The sequence below is a fragment of the Grampus griseus genome (assembly GCF_964374135.1).
Source record: "Grampus griseus genome assembly, chromosome: 2".
In the NCBI taxonomy this organism is placed as follows: Eukaryota; Metazoa; Chordata; class Mammalia; order Artiodactyla; family Delphinidae; genus Grampus; species Grampus griseus.
Genome location: NC_139018.1, coordinates 92,331,458 through 92,349,989, shown reverse-complemented (window position 1 = coordinate 92,349,989; position 18,532 = coordinate 92,331,458). Strand labels below are relative to the sequence as shown.

Sequence of the window (18,532 nt, the reverse complement as noted above, 5' to 3'; positions counted from 1 at the left end):
AATCATCTGTTTCTTCTTGACTCAGTTTTGGCAGGCCATTTTTAAAAACTTGTCCATTTCTAGGTTTCCAATTTATTGGCATATAATTGTTCATAGTATTCTCTTATGATTTTTTGTACTTCTGCAGTATCCATTGTTATTTCTCCACTTTCATTTCTTATTTTGTTTATTTGGGTCCTCTTTCTTTTCTTCTTGGTGAGCCTGGCTAGAGGTTTGTCGATTTTGTTTCTTTTCCAAAAAACAGCTCTTGGTTTCATTGATGCTTTCAGTTGCTATTCTGTTCTCTACTTAATTTATTTTCCCTCTGATCTTTATTATTTCTTTCCTTATGCTGACTTTGAGTTTTGTTCTTCTTTTTCTGATTTTTTTAAGTGGTAGGTTAGGTTGTTTGAGATTTTTCTTGTTCCTTGAGGAAGGCCTGTATTACTATGAACCTCCCTCTTAGAACTGCTTTTGCTGCATCCCATAGTTTTTGTAAAGTTGTGTTTTTATTGTCAATTGTCTTGAAGTATTTTCTGATTTCATTATTGACCCATTGGTTTGTTATAGCATCTTGTTTAGTCTCCATGTGTTCTTTTCCCATTTTTCTTTTTGTGGTTGATTTCTAGTTTCATACCATTGTGGTTAGAAAATATACTTGAAATAATTTCTAGCCTCTTAAATTTGTTGAGGCTTGTTTTGTGACTTAATATGTGGTCTATCCTAGAGAATGTTCCATGCACACTTGGAAAGAATGTGTATTCTGGGTATTTTGGATGTAGGGTCCTGTAGGTATCAAATAAGTTCACCTTGTCTATTGTATCATTTAGGACCTCTGTTGCCTTATTGGTTTTCTGTCCAGAATATCTGTCCATTAATGTCAGTGGGGTTTTAAAGACTCCTACTGTTGTATTCCTGTCAAGTTCTCCCTCTCTGTCTGTTAGTATTTGTTTTATATCTTTCAGTGTTCCTATATTGAGTGCATGCACATTAATGAGTGTAATATCCTCTTCTTGTATTGGTCCCTTTTTCATAATATAATGTACTTCTTTGTCCCTCCTTATGGACTTTGTTTTAAAGTCTATTTTGTCTGATATATGAGTATTGCTACCCCTGCTTTCTTGTCATTTCCATTTGCATGAAATATCTTTTTCCATCTTCTCACTTTCAGTCTGTGTGTGTCTTTCACCTTGAAGTGAGTCTCTTGTAAGTGACATATTGTAGGTTCTTGTTTTCTTATCCAATCTGCTGCTCTGTGTCTTTTGATCAGAGCATTTGTTCCATTGACATTTAAAGTAGTTATTGATAGGTATGTACTTATTGCCATTTTAAACCTTGTTTTCCTGTCAGTATTGTAGTTCTTTGTTTCTTCTTTTTGTTTTTCCTTTTGTGCTTTGATGGTTCTTTTGTATTATGCTTGAGTTCCTTTCTTTTTGGTACTTGTGAACCTATGGTATGTTCTTGATCTGTGGTTACCCTGGTTTTCAAGTATGTTGACCCCTAACTATATCTATTTGCTTTAAACTGATAGTCATACAAGCTTAAACACACTCTAAACAATTCACATTTTTATAGTTCACTCCTCCACATTCTTTGATTTTGATGTTCTATTTTACATCTTATTCTTTTGCTGCTAATTGTCATCATAATCACTTTCACAAAAAATTTTTGATTGTTTTTTCATCTATGTACTGGCTTAAGTGATCTTCAATCCTTTTATGTATTTGCCTTTTCTATTGTGACTGTTCCTTTCCTATAGATTCTTGTTTCTCTTCTGTTTAGAGAAGACCCTTCAATATATCTTCTAGGATAGGTTTAGTATTGCTGAATTCTTTTGGGTTTTGCTTGTCTGAGAAATTCTTTATCTCTCCTTCTATTCTAAATGATAATCTCGCTGGGTAGAGTTGCAGGTTTTCCCTTTCAGGACTTTGAATATATCATGCCACTCCCTCCTGACCTGCAAAGTTTCTGCAGAGAAATCAGCTGATAGCCTTATGGGGGTTCTCACGTAACTGACTCTTCGTTTTCTCTTGCTTTTAGAATCCTCTCTTTATCTTTAACTTTTGCCGTTTTAATTATATGTGTTGGTGTGGATCTGTTTGAGTTCATCTTGTTTGGGATCCTCTGTGCTTCTTGTACTTGGATATCTGTTTCCTTTAGGTTTGGGAAGTTTTCAGCAATAATTTCTCCAAATACACTTTCAATCCCCTTTTCTCTCTCTTTTCCTTCTGGAACCCAGGTTATGCATAGTTTGGCATGCTTTATATTATCCTATAGATTTTGTATGCTGCTTTCATTTTTTTCATTTGTCTTTCTGTCTGCTCTTCTGATTGGGTGATTTCCATTAGTATGTCCTCCAGATCACATATTCATTCTTCTGTGTTATTTAGTCTATTCATTGCTTCTAGATTGGTTTTTATCTCACTAAGTTGTCTAATTTTGATTTGATATTTTCTAGTTTCTTACTACAGTGATCTGCATTTCTATCAATCTTTTCATTCCTTTAGCATTTTTATCACCTCCTTTTTGAACTCAGGGTATAGTAGACTGGTGAGGTCTGTTTCATTATTTGTTCGGGGGATTTCTTTTATTTTAATTTGGAGTAGTTTCTCTGCTTTTTCATTTTACTTAACTTTCTCTGTCTCTATGAATTTAGGAGAAACAGTTATCTACTGTGGTCTTGAAGGGATATTTTTATTTGGAAGCATCCCTGTGTAGACTGTGAATCCAATATTCTGGTGCGAGGGCTGGTTTCAGTATGGGTACCAGCCACATCTTTCCTCAGAGTGTGCTAGTTGTTATCCCCTTGATAGGGGAGTAACTGGTGTGGTGTCCAGAGCCTGCGCTCTGGGTGGGACCTCCTCCTTGCTCTGTGGCTGTTACAGCCCTGTCAGCGGTGGTGTCTGCTCCCCAGTTGTCAGAGTAAAAGCCCTGAGGGTCAGGTTCACTCAGTCTCCTTTGACCTTGAGTGCATGACCTGCTCCAAAGGAGGTGACTGTTGAAGCAACTCAGGCCCGTATCGTTACAGCGAATCTATGCGCTACCCATGCAGACATCTGCAGTTCTGTCTAGAAGCAGCCAAATGCCACATCTCTTTTCCTGTTGTGTTCATCCCAGACCTAGTGCTAGGCTGTGGTGTGGAATGGGCTGGTGCTGGGGGCTGGAGCTTTGTGGCTGCAGGAATCAAGGTGGTTGTGCTGCTGCCTGAGAACTAGGCTGCCTCTGTGCCAGACCTCTCCCAGGACCTGTCCGTGCCAGATGCTGCTCCAAGTTGCAGTGTGGGGTGGGCAGAGCCAGTGAACTCCCTTTGGGAAACCAATCACTGCATACTTCTACCCAGGGGCTCTCCATCTGAGACTCAGCACTCCCTGAGCATCTCTGTGGCATCACCCTTTGCAGGTGCTGACAAAATCTGCCACAGCTGGACTCACCCCTGCCATGAAAGCAATGACAAAGTGTTCTGCAGTCTGGCCCAGACTATACCCCAGGCCCTCCGAGCTATCTCCACTAAGCTAGATCGAGTCCTCTCCCAGGGTCTGTCTGCCAGAAATTCAGCACTTAGCCATTGCACGTATTTGTAGCCCTGCCCAATGCACACCTGATATTGGGTAGTGTGGCAAGCCAGCTGCCAGTCTCTCTCTGTCCTGATTGTCAGCAAGCCAGCACACACGCACTCCTCACAAGTAGAGTCTGGGCTTCTCCAGCCCCTCTATCTGTCCCAGCCGATTTCCCAGCAGGCAAGGGGGCTCCCCAGGGTCTGCCCACCTAGACCTTTTCTCCTTTATAGATCCCTCCCAGGGACACCAGTCCTGTCCTGATTCCTTTTTTTCCATCCTACTCAGTTATGTGGAGATCTTTCTTGCAGCTTTGGTTATATAGGAGATCTTCTGCCAGTCTCCAGCTGGTTTCCTGTGAGAAATGTTCCACATGTAGATGTATTTTTGATGTGTTTGTGGGGGAAGGTGAGCTCCACATTCTCCCCTCCGCCATCTTGATCCCCCTCCAGGCTTATCTCTTTCTTTAAGGAAAACCATACTCTAAAACCTAGCTATGATGAAGGGGTTAAAGTAAACTTGGAATGCATCATAAAGAGCAGCGGACTTCTCTGTAAAATCTATTTCAGAGAATTCCTATCCTATTCAGGATAACATAATCATCCAGACCCTCGCAAACTCTGTGCTTAGTAGGATGGAGTATGGTCTGCTATCAACACTGCTTCCCAGCAACTTAGTGATGCTGTTAAGGAAACTTCTTAAACAGGTTCTATGGCTGGCAGAGAGAATTTATCACCGTGGCATTGCTGAGAAAGTCATCTGGAGTGTACAGAAAACAAATGTTCTTTGCCTTGATTCTAAGACCTTAATATTCAAATTATAAGTGATTGAAGATACTTTCTGTGTAGTTTAGAGTGTCATAGGAAAGACATAAATTTTATTCAAGTTTATTGTTAGAATCTTTGTTGTGGAGCCATTCATATTTTTCCTTCTGGTTATCTCAACTGAGATATAATACTCAGGAAATTAAGGTCATAAGGTTAAGTGCCTATGTGGTCTTGTCCCAGGGACCAGATCTACTGAGCTTTTCCTAACATTCTTATACCAGATAATTAAGATTAAAATGAGTATCAAGGACATCCTTGAAGGGAGCATAAATGTGTTTTAAATGAGCAAATTGCATTCATAGAAAGATGGAGGTAATACTGAAGTGTGGTTCAGGTTGGAGAGTGGGACCATGGGAGGACAGACTCATTCCTGCATCTTGGTGACTGCAGAGGTTTAACAGCTCCTAGTTTACCAATGAGGCTAAGGTCTTAACACAAGATGAGGGCTGCCTCCTTGAGTCATTTACCAGTTGCCACTTCAGGGGAAGCATCTGCTTTCCAGACACAGACATGGGTTAAGACCAGTGTTAGGGACACAGCCACAGGCTGTACCAGAAACAGACAGTAGAAGAGCCCCAGCCACATTAGCAGAACATTTTTATCTTCTGCCTATCATCCTCTTCCATGCAGTTAGCAGAGGTCGGGCTAACTGAGGCAGCCAACATATGCTGCCAGTCACCTCCAGAGCCTCTCAGAAGTCAAGAGACTTTGAAGTTCTCAGTATATATAGAAATGAAGAAATGTCTAAACAGAGTTACCAAATGTACATTTAAAATTTTACATTTAACAAATCGCTGAGTGTAAAGCACACCAAAAAAACATGAAAATAGTAACTATGGGACTTATGAAACTACTAAGTCCTTGTGCGCTATGGATGGTGTGGTCCAGATAATGGGATATAAGTTTAAAGTAGTCAGATGGGTTTTGTCTCCTTTTGGTCCTTTCAGTGCAACACCAGACATAATATTCGTGTTTATACTTGAGACCCTTCATGACTGGGAAGCCCAGGCAAGATGGCTCCCTGAGTCCCCCTGTGAAGGATACTGTTAACCTCTCTCAAGTTTTCCTAGTTGAAAATCTTTCCTTAACCATAAGCCTATCACGCCACCTGCTCCAACTTATTGTGATATTCTAAAGGAGGCAAAAAGACAATTTGCAAACAACCAAAAGGATTTTAGAATGTAAGTTGACTCCATACTATTGATAAATATAAAATCATAGAATTCTTTAGAGCTGTAAGCAATCATAGAAATTATCTACAACTAATCTTCTTATTTTACTGACGAGGAGAGTCGCCTCTGAGCATCTTATAGACTCGGAGATTCTTTTCAGGTAGGTGTCAAGAATGTATGTTGTAACCATGGAGACACGGCACATGTCAGGGATTGAAAAAAGGAAGGGAGCTTTTCATGTGGTCTGGGTGGGGGATGCACCCCAACGTGGAGAGACCAGGAGAGAGTTCCCAGGAAGAGAGATTGGAGTATTGTTCATTTACAAAGATAAGCCCTGGAAGAACAGAAAGGTTGTCTGTAATAGAAGGAGTTCCTTGTAGCTGGGGTGGCAGCAGGGGTGATATGGAGGAAAGCAAGGCAAGGAGTTCTTTTCGGAAACGTTTTCTTGGGGAAACATTTTAAGTTTTTTGTGCTTAACTAAAATGATTACTCTTGGCCAGTAATGGTATTCTTATGTGCCAGGAAGTGAGAAATGGCTTAATGAGGATGTCCATCGATTTTTATGAGGACAAATTGGCAGGGTCCAATTCTTCTGTCTGTGATATCAAGGTCACTGCCTAGCTGTCTTATTGCCTTAAAGGGGAGAAAGGATGGGCATCCTACCCTTTGGGTACCTGATGCGGTTCCGGAAACACATCAAAGAGAGGTAAACAGAAGAGCAGCCAGCCTTATCCTATCCAGCAGGCAGGACAGAAGTCTGAGCCTCTACTTTCCCCGGGGCCCCATTCCCCTCCCACTGACATACACACATGCGCATGCACGCACACAGACACACACACAGAGCCCTTAGATTTCCTGTTTTCACTGGGAAGAACAGGGATGGGCACCTTGTAAGAGGGCCCATGTGGGAACAGCAAGGTGGAGTCCAGGCTGTACTCAGCTGACATGGGTGATGCCTTTGGCACATGTTTATAAGGGGCAGTGTGCTGGGGGATTCCTCATACCACGTGGTGCATTGGGAGGGGTTGCTGAAGAACTGTTTTGTAATGGACCTTTACTGATATGTGGAAGGCAGCAAATTGTTGATTTATTCTTTCTCAATGAGAATTGCCTGCTTTATTTTAAAATTTATCTCCAAACTTTGACTTTATAGAGAAAAGCACCTAATTAATGAAGAAATAAAACTCCTAAGACAGCGACAGGAAAAAGTTGACAAGGAGCTTCATAGGTTTGTTTCTTATTCAACTCATAGTGCTTAAAAACATTTTAATTGAACAAATGTGTTACATAAACCACAATAGGTTTAATATGTAAAAATGCATTAACTGGAATATCTGCAGAAGTTTTCTACTCCGTAGTTCATCTAGAGTAACACTAACTTTTTTATCCACATTATCACTTACTCTAATTTAATTAATTGCTAAACATTATCATCATCTCCTTTTACTCTACCAGACATAGGACTTAAGCTGAGGGCCTTTTAAATATAGACTCATAACCATGGGAAGATGTAAACTAGAAAAACAACCTATTTAGCTGGTCTCAGGCTAATTCTTTGTCCCTTTCTGCCCCTGCTGCTTCCCCTATACATACAAACATTGTACCCCACTGAAACACGGAAAGTTGGGCATATTTGTTTATTTTATTACAGTGTAAAAAACAAAACTATAAAGTGTTGAGACTAACCCACTTCTTCCAGTACATCCACATAGGCAAGAATAAATGTCAGATGAGTACAGCCCTTCAAATAAACCCCTGTGGGAAACCACAATTTTGTGCCAGTCATGCTGCCATACTTCTAATTGCTATTTTGGAACTTATAAAGCTAGTCTCCCAGTCACATAAGAAAATGCAACTCATTACTTTAAAATCTTACTGCATTTTTCACTAAAAATTTTATCACCCAGCTTTCCCCTTCACAACATAAGATCTGACTCCAGATGACTTTTACAAGTTCCCAAAAATCAAATCTATAGAGGACAGGATTTCTCACCACTCAAGATATGCAAAAGGATGCAGACTGGTTTTCAGAGCAACTCACAAGAAGCACTCAAATATGTTTTATGCGATGGCACATTGCTGGAGAAAGTGAAGGGGAAAAGACTCATTTGGGTATATAACTTCCACGTCCCTGTTAAATTTATAGGCACAGTGTCCAAGTTTCTATCTGTAATCTTCAAAAAAAGATAGTCATGGAAAGGAAAGATAGCAAGATGGGAGATTGGGTAGTGGTGATGCTTGCAAAGCTTTGTGAATATACTAAAACCTACTGAATTGTATACTTTGAAAGGGTGGATTTTAGGTTATGTAACATATCAACAAAGCTGTTATTCAAAACAAAAGAAGAGGGGAACTGTAAATTAAAGTGGGTTGGAAAATGTAAAATAGATAGCTAGTGGGAAGCAGCTGCATAGCACAGGAAGACCAGCTCGGTGCTTTGTGACCACCTAGAGGGGTGGGATAGGGAGGGTGGGAGGGAGCTCCAAGAGGGAGGAGATATGGGGATATATGTATATGTATAGCTGATTCACTTTGTTATACAGCAGAAACTAACACACCATTGTAAAGCAATTATACTACAATAAAGATGTTTAAAAACATGATACAATAAAAAAATACAATTACTCTAAAAAAATAAAAGTGGGTTGGAAGATGGATTGATTTTAACAAAGTGAGATGAACCAGTCTCAGGATGACTTGAAGTCAAGAAGATTCTAAGAGTGTGTTACTGAAAAAAGGGCACCAGGGATATTTAAATAGGACTATGAGGAAGAGACTCAGAGCCAGATTTTAGAAAAGCAGGGAAGAATAGTCCAAAAGGGTAGTAAGAAGTGAGGAGAAAACCTAGGTTGAGGAGATAAAATTGGCAGAGATAAAGTAGAGAAAGAGTAAGGGAGTATTTGTTAGAGAACACTAACGCAAGAGGCCCCTCAGAGGTAGCCCTACTGGGTGCCCTCAGGGGACCCCTAGGCTAAATGCTAGAGAAACCTAGAGCAGGCCTTATAGGGGTTTAGCTAATCCAAAGTTCATGCTTCAGCAAAGTGTATTTGGAATTTTTAGAAAATTTCACTTCCTACAGAATTCACAGAATAATTTCAAATGTTTCACTTGAAAATCGCCAGTGAAATCAATAGTCTTATACCATTTTTCATTTTTCTTTCTCTCTTCTGTGTTTCTCTTGCTGTCTCTCCCTTGTCCCAAGTTCCTATCGTTCCTTGCCTGGCCTACCTCTGCTTCTGTCTTTATCTGTAGATCTCTGGAAAGTTTCCTGCTGCCTCCTCAATTCAGCTATTCAACTCCTTAAAAATATTTCTTGAATGAGTATGTGGTGACAGAAATCATGATAGATTCCTGGATCCCCACCCTTGATGAGCTTACAGTCTAGTAAGCGCCTCCCTCACCCTTTATCCTTTTCCGTCTCTCTTTCTCTCTCTCCCCCAGATATTTTCCAGGCCAGTCCCTTTTCCTGTTCCCTCCCCAGTGACTCATCTTAAAATCTGCACTGGAGCCCAGTGAGTGGAATTAGTTGAGGGAATACTTACTGTGTGAACCATCTCACTGAAGAGGATGCTTCACTGCTGGGATGCAGTGTCGCACAGTGGTTAGAATAGAGGGCGCAAGTCACACTGCTTGGGTTCAAATCCTTTATTACTTGCTAGCTGTATGACTGTGGACAGGCTAGTTAACCTATCTGTGCCTCTTTCCTCATCTGTAACATAGGATAATAATAGTACCTACTTCCTAAGATTGTTGTCAGTGTAACTGAATTAATATATGTAAAGTGGTGGCAAATGCCCAGCATATTAAACTCTTCGTAAATCGTGGCTCTTAGTTGGTGTCAGTATGAAAACACTTAGTTTGGTTACCAATTTTCTTTCTTTCATGATTAGGCTCCAAGCAAAGGCTACCAAGAAACCTTACGAAGTTAAGAATGATTTTGAGAATTTCCTACAAAAACTGGTAAGTTTTTTTCTGAAAATAATTGAGAATTCTCTCTCTAGCTTCTCTTATATAGACTGGAAAATATTTAATAAGCAATGTATGGTTTCACATCCAAGTTACAGTGGCAGGATGGAATACATTCTTGTTATTTAATCATCCACATGCACATTTAGGGTAATCCCTCTCTCATGTATTAGTGACAACCTCATGCTCACTCATCCCCATCCCTTGCTCCTGACCAGAAGCATTTTATGCAACTGAAAACCTCCAAATGCAGAATTTCAAACTAACAGAAAATTATTGGTATTTGAAGTCATATTTTATTTCCCGTTAATAATTCAACAAAAATATATTGGATTCCAACTACTGTGTTAGATGAATGATTCTTGCCCTCAATTAACAGAAATGTAAGAAATGATAAGGTTCTAAACAGTACTCAAGTAAGAAAGAAAGAAAAGGAAGGACATGATCCCATCATTCCAGTTTTCTTTGTCCCCTTCCCTTCTGCTCCACCTTAACTTACAGGCAGTCCTATTAAATCTAAAGGTCCTTCCTCCCTTCCAACAAGAAAGAACATGTAGAAAATAGTGTACAGTAAATCTGAAGATTGGACAATCTGAGGTAAGGAATAAGAGAGAGCTTTTCATTTTCAGCATGTCAGGCTTCCATGCAAAAATCTAGAGTAATCCTCATTGGCTACTGATGTAATGTCAAAAACAGGGGTCAAATAATCTAACCAAATTCCTATGAGCCAGAAAGGTAATGGAAAGGGGTAATATTGTTGGGTGTTTAATATTAAACAAATATTGGGTGTTTAATATTAAATAAATAGTACTACTCTTTATTCCACAAAAAAAATTATTTCTCCCATTTTTTCATGGTCTCTTTTAACTGCTACTGCTAGAGACATGGGTACAGAGAAATATTTATTTAATATAAGAAAACTGTGCAAGTGTACTGGTAAAGGGCAAGTGACCTCAGCTGGTAAATAGTAAATGGCCTGAGTCTTAGAGAAACTACAGGAGCCATGGACACCATAGCACACTGGAGAGTCTGTGCCTCAGTGAAACAAGGCAACTACTTCCTCACCTCTAGTTCATTGTGGCGCTGCAGGAATAGAGGCCAAAGTGTTATCAGATCTTCCACCATTTGTAATCCAGATTCTTCTGTAAAATTCCTGTTTAGGACTCAAGTTTTTAAATACCCCTAGAGGCCAAACTAAATAAATCTGCAGACCAGACGAGGCCTATGGTCTGCTGGTTTGCAACCCCTGGTCTAAATGCTGGACTTGGAGCTCTTCAAAAGCTGGCTCCAGCCAGTATAGCCAATCTTATTCTCCACTATATCCCAAGTCAAACCCTTCACTCCCACTGAGTCTTCCCAGCATATCATGTTTACCCATAATCATATACTTTGCTTATCTGCCATGCCTACTCCCCAGATTTCAAATTCTATTCATCCTTTAAGGCCCTGCTCAAATTCCGTCTTCTACATGAAGCTTTCTTCCAGTGGCCCTAGCCCCATCCTTTCCAGGCAAGTTCGAGATCTCTCATAATTTCTAGAATAACACTTGGTGATGGCTTCATTGGAAAATAGTTCTTTTCTTCAAGCCAGACAGCAAGACAGATATGGGAGTAGATTCTGGCTTAGAACGACTATGTCCTCCAAAGCAGAGTGTGCACTAGAAATTTTTACTTACCTATTTTGTAAAGAAGGTATCTCATGGTGAAAAATTTAAAGGCAAGTGCATTTTTTGGTTTTTTTCACAGTAATCCAGGCATCTTCAAAGAATTATCTATCAATTGACCACAGATCTTCTGTGGAAAATGGAAAGGTTTTAAAAAGCAAAGGATTATCATTTGAAATCAATTTTTAAAATTCAAAATTAACAAATTGGACTTAAGCTTTCTCAAGTACTTACCTTTCTGCTAAGAATGAAAATGCACCAGAACTTTACTTTAGAATAGAATAATGGATTTCCTAGTACTTTATATGACTGCTGTCCTTTGAGAAATGTAACAACCAGCTTTGCCTCAGCTTCTCTGAAACTGAGATTCAAGATGATGATATCCAGGCTTTTTGCTCATTAATGTGCAACTCAATCATAGAATAATAGAAAATTGTGATAAACTTCTGGATAATTCATGCCACATGACTGCTGGTCTCTCAATTATCTGACTGTGTCACAAAATGCTTTTCAGTCTAAATTTTCATATAATTCAGGAAAGCCTTCCCGTAGTCTATCCGTGAGAGAGAGCCACTCATTTACCATCACCACATGGCCAAACTTGCTGCCCATTTTGATAAACATATACAGGCACCCACCAATACCCCTACCCAATCCCAGAACCCACACTCAGCCTTTTCATAGTTTCACCCTCATGCCTCACACCTGCCCTACATTGGTCCACATATACAAACAAGTTTGCTAGACACACAACGAAGATGCAAGTCACAGATGGGTTTTCCTAGAATAGTAAGCATGCCTCCTGGATTAGAGAGGCATTTGAGAAAAGGTAGTTTAGAGTGGGAAGAAAGTAAATTCCATGAACAAATTGAATTATCTGAATTAACATCCAGATAATTCTCTATGTCAATGTGAACAGAGATTAAAAACTTGAAGTGTCTTTTATCTAAGCTTCTCTATTATGACAGAGAAAGCTCAGGGCCAAAAGAATTGAAAGTGATTGTTTATATGATATCACATGGTTAAAAAAAAATTAAATGAGCCTGGGATTTTCTTCCTAAATCCATCTTTTGGAAAAAAAAAAAATTTAAGTGATCCTCCTCATCTTGATAACTGGGAGAATCTCACTTTCAAGTATACAGTATCCAGGAAAATCTGTGAATCCTTAACAACGTATTATTTTAATAGCGTTCTGAAGCCCGAACTGAGAGAAAACTTCTGGCATCACTATCATCATCAACAACAGAAGACTTCAACCTTGAGGAAGAAGAATGCCAAGAGAAACCAGAAATAAACTGTATTTAAGAATGTATGTTTAATTCAAGTACAATCCATGAGGTCAGTATTGATGGTCTTTTACCATTTGTTTTTAAAAATCTTGAAATCAATACATCCAGTAAATTATCTTAAGAGATCTGGCCAAGCATAATTTTGGCTCTTATTGGTAGAAAACATATTTTAAGATGGAAAAATAATCATTATGAAGCATAGGGAGCTTTCAACCATTTCTTTCGAAATACATCTTGATAATAGCAACCATTCATCATAATACAAAACAGAAAGAGGATTAATTTGCTGTGGCATAGAAGTCCTGCCAGTTCCTAAATGCTCTAAATAGTTCAGGCCTCAAGGAAAACCAAAGCTCCACCTCCAGGTTTGGTAGCAAACAAACTCTGCTTCTCAGGCACTAAGCTTCGATTGCTCCTCTGGTAATAAGCTTCGTGCACATTTGCTAGGAAGCTGGACAGCTTGTCAGCAGGTACTATCGATACTGTGCAGCCTCCCCATCCTGCTCCCGTAAGTCGTGATCCTTGAGCCCCAAATTTCCTAAAACAATGAGAAAAAAAATTAGAACCTGAAAATGAAAATGAGAGTGATTTTCTTGGTGCTATAGAACAGACAGCATCTCCAAGAACTAAGAAGAGATTATGTGGTGTGTTTTGTGGGGTTTTTTTTCAGTACTGTCAAACATTTTAGGACATTAAGAAATTTATACTATTGTTTGAAGGTGATTTGAAATTTAATTGTATCTAAAACTAGCCCCCAGTTTTGGCTCTTAAGTAGTAAAAGTCAGTAGTACTCCTGTTTCGTAAGGGCTGGCAATAACCTACTGTAGTATTGATTCCATAAAGCCACCACTTGAAGAGTTGTATAGCAAGCCTATAGATGATCAGGAAGAGGGAGTAAAAAGAAAACAGGCAATGGACATGATCAACATGATGAAACAGAAGGTTGCTCCATATGAGGGCAAATCAAAATTTAAAGTGCAAGTCTTACATATACAAGTGAGAGCTTCCTCTGGTGGCTATTTAAAGTGCATTCAGTCCCCTAGAACAGATAGCCTAGATTTGTGCTGAATAAATTTATCAACAAAGAATGTGTTACTAAACTCTAAATTAGTTCGTCTGTTCAATCTCTAAAGGGAAATTATGCAGACCTTTCCACAAAGAGCATAGTGGCTTCTGCAGGTCCATCCCCATTTTCCCTGCACCTTCAGGAGCTGGCTGGTCTGACAAATGGACTCGGAATTTATCATCAGACAAAACGTGTGATTGAGATGGAAACTACTATATAAGCCACCACACAGCAAGAGGTAATTTTAGTCACCATAAACCAGGCACAGTTTCAAACCTTGGACAAAAGTGAAAGGCCCTACACACAGTACAAGGATCACTCATCTTTAAAACATGCAATTTATCCTGACAATAAAAGTGAATGTATCAACAGGAAGACACTGGAACTCACCAAAAAAGATACCCCACATCCAAAGACAAAGGAGAGGCCACAATGAGACGGTACGAGGGGCGCAATCACAGTAAAATCAAATCCCATAACTGCTGGGTGGGTGACTCACAAACCAGAGAACACTTATACCACAGAAGTCCACCCACTGGAGTGAAGGTTCTGAGCCCCACGTCAGGCTTCCCAACCTGGGGGTCTGGCAACGGGAGGAGGAATTCCTAGAGAATCAGACTTTGAAGGCTAGTGGGATTTGACTGCAGGACTTCAACAGGACTGGGGGAAACAGAGACTCCATTCTTTGAGGGCACACAAAAAGTAGTGTGTCCATCAGGACCCAGGGGAAGGAGCAGTGACCCCGTAGGAGACTGAATCAGACCTACCTGCTAGTGTTGGAGGGTCTCCTGCAGAGGTGGGGGGTGGCTGTGTCTCACCGTGAGGACAAGGACACTGGCAGCATAAGTTCTGGGAAGTACTCCTTGGTGTGAGCCCTCCCAGGGTCCACCATTAGCCCCACCAAAGAGCCCGGGTAGGCTCCAGTGTTGGGTCGCCTCAGGCCAAACAACGAACAGGGAGAAAACCCAGCCCCACCCATCAGCAGACAAGCAGATTAAAGTTTTACTGAGCTCTTCCCCAGAGCAACAGCCAGCTCTACCCACCACCAGTCCCTCCCATCAGGAAACTTGCACAAGCCTCTTAGATAGCCACATCCACCAGAGGGCAGACAGCAGAAGCAAGAAGAACTATAATCCTGCAGCCTGTGGAACAAAAACCACATTCACATAAAAATAGACAAGATGAAAAGGCAGAGGGCTATGTACCAGATGAAGGAACAAGATGAAACCCCAGAAAAACAACTAAATGAAGTGGAGATAGGCAACCTTCCAGAAAAAGAATTCAGAATAATGATTGATAGTGAAGATGATCCAGGACCTCGGAAAAAGAATGGAGGCAAAGATCTAGAAGATGCAAGAAATGCTTAACAAAGACCTGGAAGAATTAAAGAACAACCAAACACAGATGAACAATACAATAACTAAAATGAAAAGTATACTAGAAGGAATTAATAGCAGAATAACTGAGGCAGAAGAATAGATAAGTAAGTGACCTGGAAGATGGAATGGTGAAATTCACTGCTGTGGAACAGAATAAAGGAAAAAGAATGAAAAGAAATGAAGACAGCCTAAGAGACCTCTGGGACAACATTAAATGCAACAACATTCGCATTATAGGGGTCCCAGAAGGAGAAGAGCGAGACGAACAGAGAAACTACTTGAAGAGATTATAGTCGAAAACTTCCCTAACATGGGAAAGGAAATAGCCACCCAAGTCCAGGTAGCACAGAGAGTCCCATACAGGATAAAGCCAAGGAGAAGCAACCAAGACACATAGTAATCAAATTAGCAAAAATTAAAGACAAAGAAAAATTACTGAAAGTAGCAAGGGAAAAACAACAAATAACATACAAGGGAACACCCATAAGGTTAACAGCTGATTTATCAGCAGAAACTACAAGCCAGAAGGGAGTGACATGATATAATTAAAGTGATGAAAGGGAAGAACCTACAAAAAAGATTACTCTACCCAGCAAGGATCTCATTCATATTCGATGGAGAAATCAAAAGCTTTACAAACAAACAAAAGCTAAGAAAATTCAGCACCACCATACCAGCTCTACAACAATTGATAAGGAACTTCTGTAAGTGGGAAACACAGGAAAAGGACCTACAAAAACAAACCCAAAACAATTAAGAAAATGGTAATAGGAACAGACAGACATATCAATAATTACCTTAAACGTGAATGGATTAAATGCTCCAACCAAAAGACGCAGTCTTGCTGAATGGATACAAAAACATGATCCATATATATGCTGTCTACAAGAGACCCACTTCAGACCTAGGGACACATACAGACTGAAAGTGAGGGGATGGAAAAAGATAATCCATGCAAATGGAAATCAAAAGAAAGCTGAAGTAGCTATACTCATACCAGATAAAATAGACTTTAAAGAATGTTACACGAGACAAGAAAGGACACTACATAATGATCAAGGGATCAATCCAAGAAGAAGATATAACAATAATAAATATACACGCACCCAACATAGGAGCACCTCAACATATAAGGCAACTGCTAACAGCTATAAAAGAGGAAATCGACAGTAACACAGTAATAGTGGGGGATAGTAACACCTCACTTACACCAATGGACTGATCATCCAAACAGAAAATTAATAAGGAAACACAAGCTTTAGATGACACAATAGACCAGATAGATTTAATTGATATTTATAGGACATTCCATCCAGAAACAGCAGATTACACTTTCTTCTCAAGTGCGCACAGAACATTCTCCAGGATAGATCACATCTTAGGTCACAAATCAAGCCTCAGTAAATTTAAGAAAATTGAAGTTATATCAAGTATCTTTTCTGACCACAACACTATGAGATTAGAAATCAATTACTGGGGAAAAAAATGTGAAAAACAGAAACACACAGAGGCTAAACAATACGTTACTAAATAACCAAGAGATCACTGAAGAAATCAAAGAGGAAATCAAAATATACCTAGAGACAAATGACAATGAAAACATGACAATCCAAAACCTATGGGATGCAGCAAAAGCAGTTCTAAGAAGGAAGTTTATAGCTATACAGTCCTACTTCAAGAAACAACAAACAGGGCTTCCCTGGTGGCACAGTGTTTGAGAGTCCGCCTGCCAATGCAGGGGACATGGGTTCGTGCCCAGGTCCGGGAAGATCCCACATACTGTGGAGCAGCTGGGCCCGTGAGCCATGGCCACTGAGCCTGTGCGTCCGGAGCCTGTGCTCCGCAACAGGAGAGGCCACAAGAGTGACAGGCCCACGTACCACAAAAAAAAAAAAAAAAAAGAAGAAACATCTCAAACAATCTAACCTTACACCTAAGAGAACTAGAGAAAAAAGAACAAACAAAACCCAAAGTTACTAGAAGGAAAGAAATCATAAAGATCAGAGCAGAAATAAATGAAATAGAAACAAAGAAGACAATAGCAAAGTTCAATAAAACTAAAGGCTGGTTCTTTGAGAAGATAAACAAAATTGATAAACCATAGCCAGACTCATCAAGAAAAAGAGGAAGAGGACTCAAATCAATAAAAGTAGAAATGATAAAGGAGAAGTTACAACAGACACAGCAGAAATACAAAGAATCCTAAGAGACTACTGCAAGCAACTCTAGGCCAATAAAATGGACAAACTGAAAGAAATGGACAAAATCTTAGAAAGGTATAAACTTCCAAGACTGAACCAGGAAGAAATAGAAAATATGACCAGACAAATCACAAGTAATGAAATTGAAACTGTGATTAAAAATCTTCCAACAAACAAAAGTCCAGGACCAGATGGCTTCACAGGCGAATTCTATCAGACATTTAGAGAAGAGCTAACACCCATCCTTCTCAAACTGTTCCAAAAAATTGCAGAGGAAGGAACACTCCCAAACTCATTCTATGAGGCCACCATCACCCTGATACCAAAACCAGACAAAGATACTACAAAAATAGAAAATTACAGACCAATATCACTGATGAATATAGATGCAAAAATCCTCAACAAAATACTAGCAAACAGAATCCAACAACACATTAAAAGGATCATACACCATGATCAAGTGGGATTTATCCCAGGGATGCAAGGATTCTTCAATATACATAAATCAATCAATGTGATAAACCATATTAACAAATTGAAGAATAAAACCCATATGATGATCTCAATAGATGCAGAAAAAGCTTTTGACAAGATCCAACACCCATTTATGATAAAAACTCTCCAGAAAGTGGGCATAGAGGGAACCTACCTCAACATAATAAAGGCCATATACGACAGACCCACAGCAAACATCATTCTCAATGGTGAAAACTGAAAGCATTTCCTCTAAGATCAGGAACAAGACAAGGATGTCCACTCTCGCCACTATTATTCAACATAGTTTTGGAAGTCCTATCCACGGCAATCAGAGAAGAAAAAGAAATAAAAGCAATACAAATTGGAAAAGAAGAAGTAAAACTGTCACTGTTTGCAGATGACATGATATTATACATAGAGAATCCTAAAGATGTAACCAGAAAACTACTAGAGCTAATCAATGAATTTGGTAAATTTGCGGGATACAAAATTAATGCATTCCTATAGACTAATGATGAAATCTCTTGCATTCCTATAGACTAATGATGAAAAATCTGAAAGAGAAATGAAGGAAACACTCCCATTTACCACTGCAACAAAAAAGAATAAAATACCTAGGAATAAACCTACCTAGGGAAACAAAAGGCCTGTATGCAGAAAACTTAAGACACTGATGAAAGAAATTAAAGATGAAACAAACAGATGTAGAGATATACAGTGTTCTTGGATTGGATGAATCAATATTGTGAAAAAGACTATACTACCCAAAGCAATCTACAGATTCAATGCAATCCCTATCAAATTACAAATGGCATGTTTTACAGAACTAGAACAAAAAATCTTAAAATTTCTATGGAGACACAAAAGACCCCGAACAGCCAAAGTGGTCTTGAGGGGAAAATACGGAGCTGAAGGAATCAGGCTCCCAGTCTTCAGACTATACTATGAAGCTACAGTAA

General features: G+C 39.4%; 2 protein-coding genes across 4 annotated transcripts in view; one reads left to right on the top strand and one right to left on the bottom strand.

Annotated features, from left to right (window-relative positions):
- The window catches only part of FAM227B (family with sequence similarity 227 member B), a gene marked incomplete at its 5' end in the record, with an annotated part of 252,305 nt that overhangs the window by 229,681 nt on the left and 4,092 nt on the right, over positions 1-18,532 (top strand). Inside the window, 4 exons of the mRNA XM_082647805.1 lie at positions 5,464-5,541; positions 6,686-6,760; positions 9,423-9,492; positions 12,350-12,499. Coding sequence (XP_082503931.1) covers positions 5,464-5,541; positions 6,686-6,760; positions 9,423-9,492; positions 12,350-12,466 — 340 coding nt within the window. The 3' untranslated portion in view covers positions 12,467-12,499. The remainder of the gene's footprint in view (positions 1-5,463; positions 5,542-6,685; positions 6,761-9,422; positions 9,493-12,349; positions 12,500-18,532) is intronic.
- Positions 12,468-18,532, bottom strand: part of GALK2 (galactokinase 2) — a 128,081-nt gene continuing 122,016 nt past the window's right edge. For all 3 annotated transcript variants that reach the window (XM_082647801.1, XM_082647802.1, XM_082647803.1), the window contains one exon: positions 12,468-12,988. In XM_082647801.1, coding sequence (XP_082503927.1) covers positions 12,781-12,988 — 208 coding nt within the window. In that variant the 3' untranslated portion in view covers positions 12,468-12,780. The remainder of the gene's footprint in view (positions 12,989-18,532) is intronic.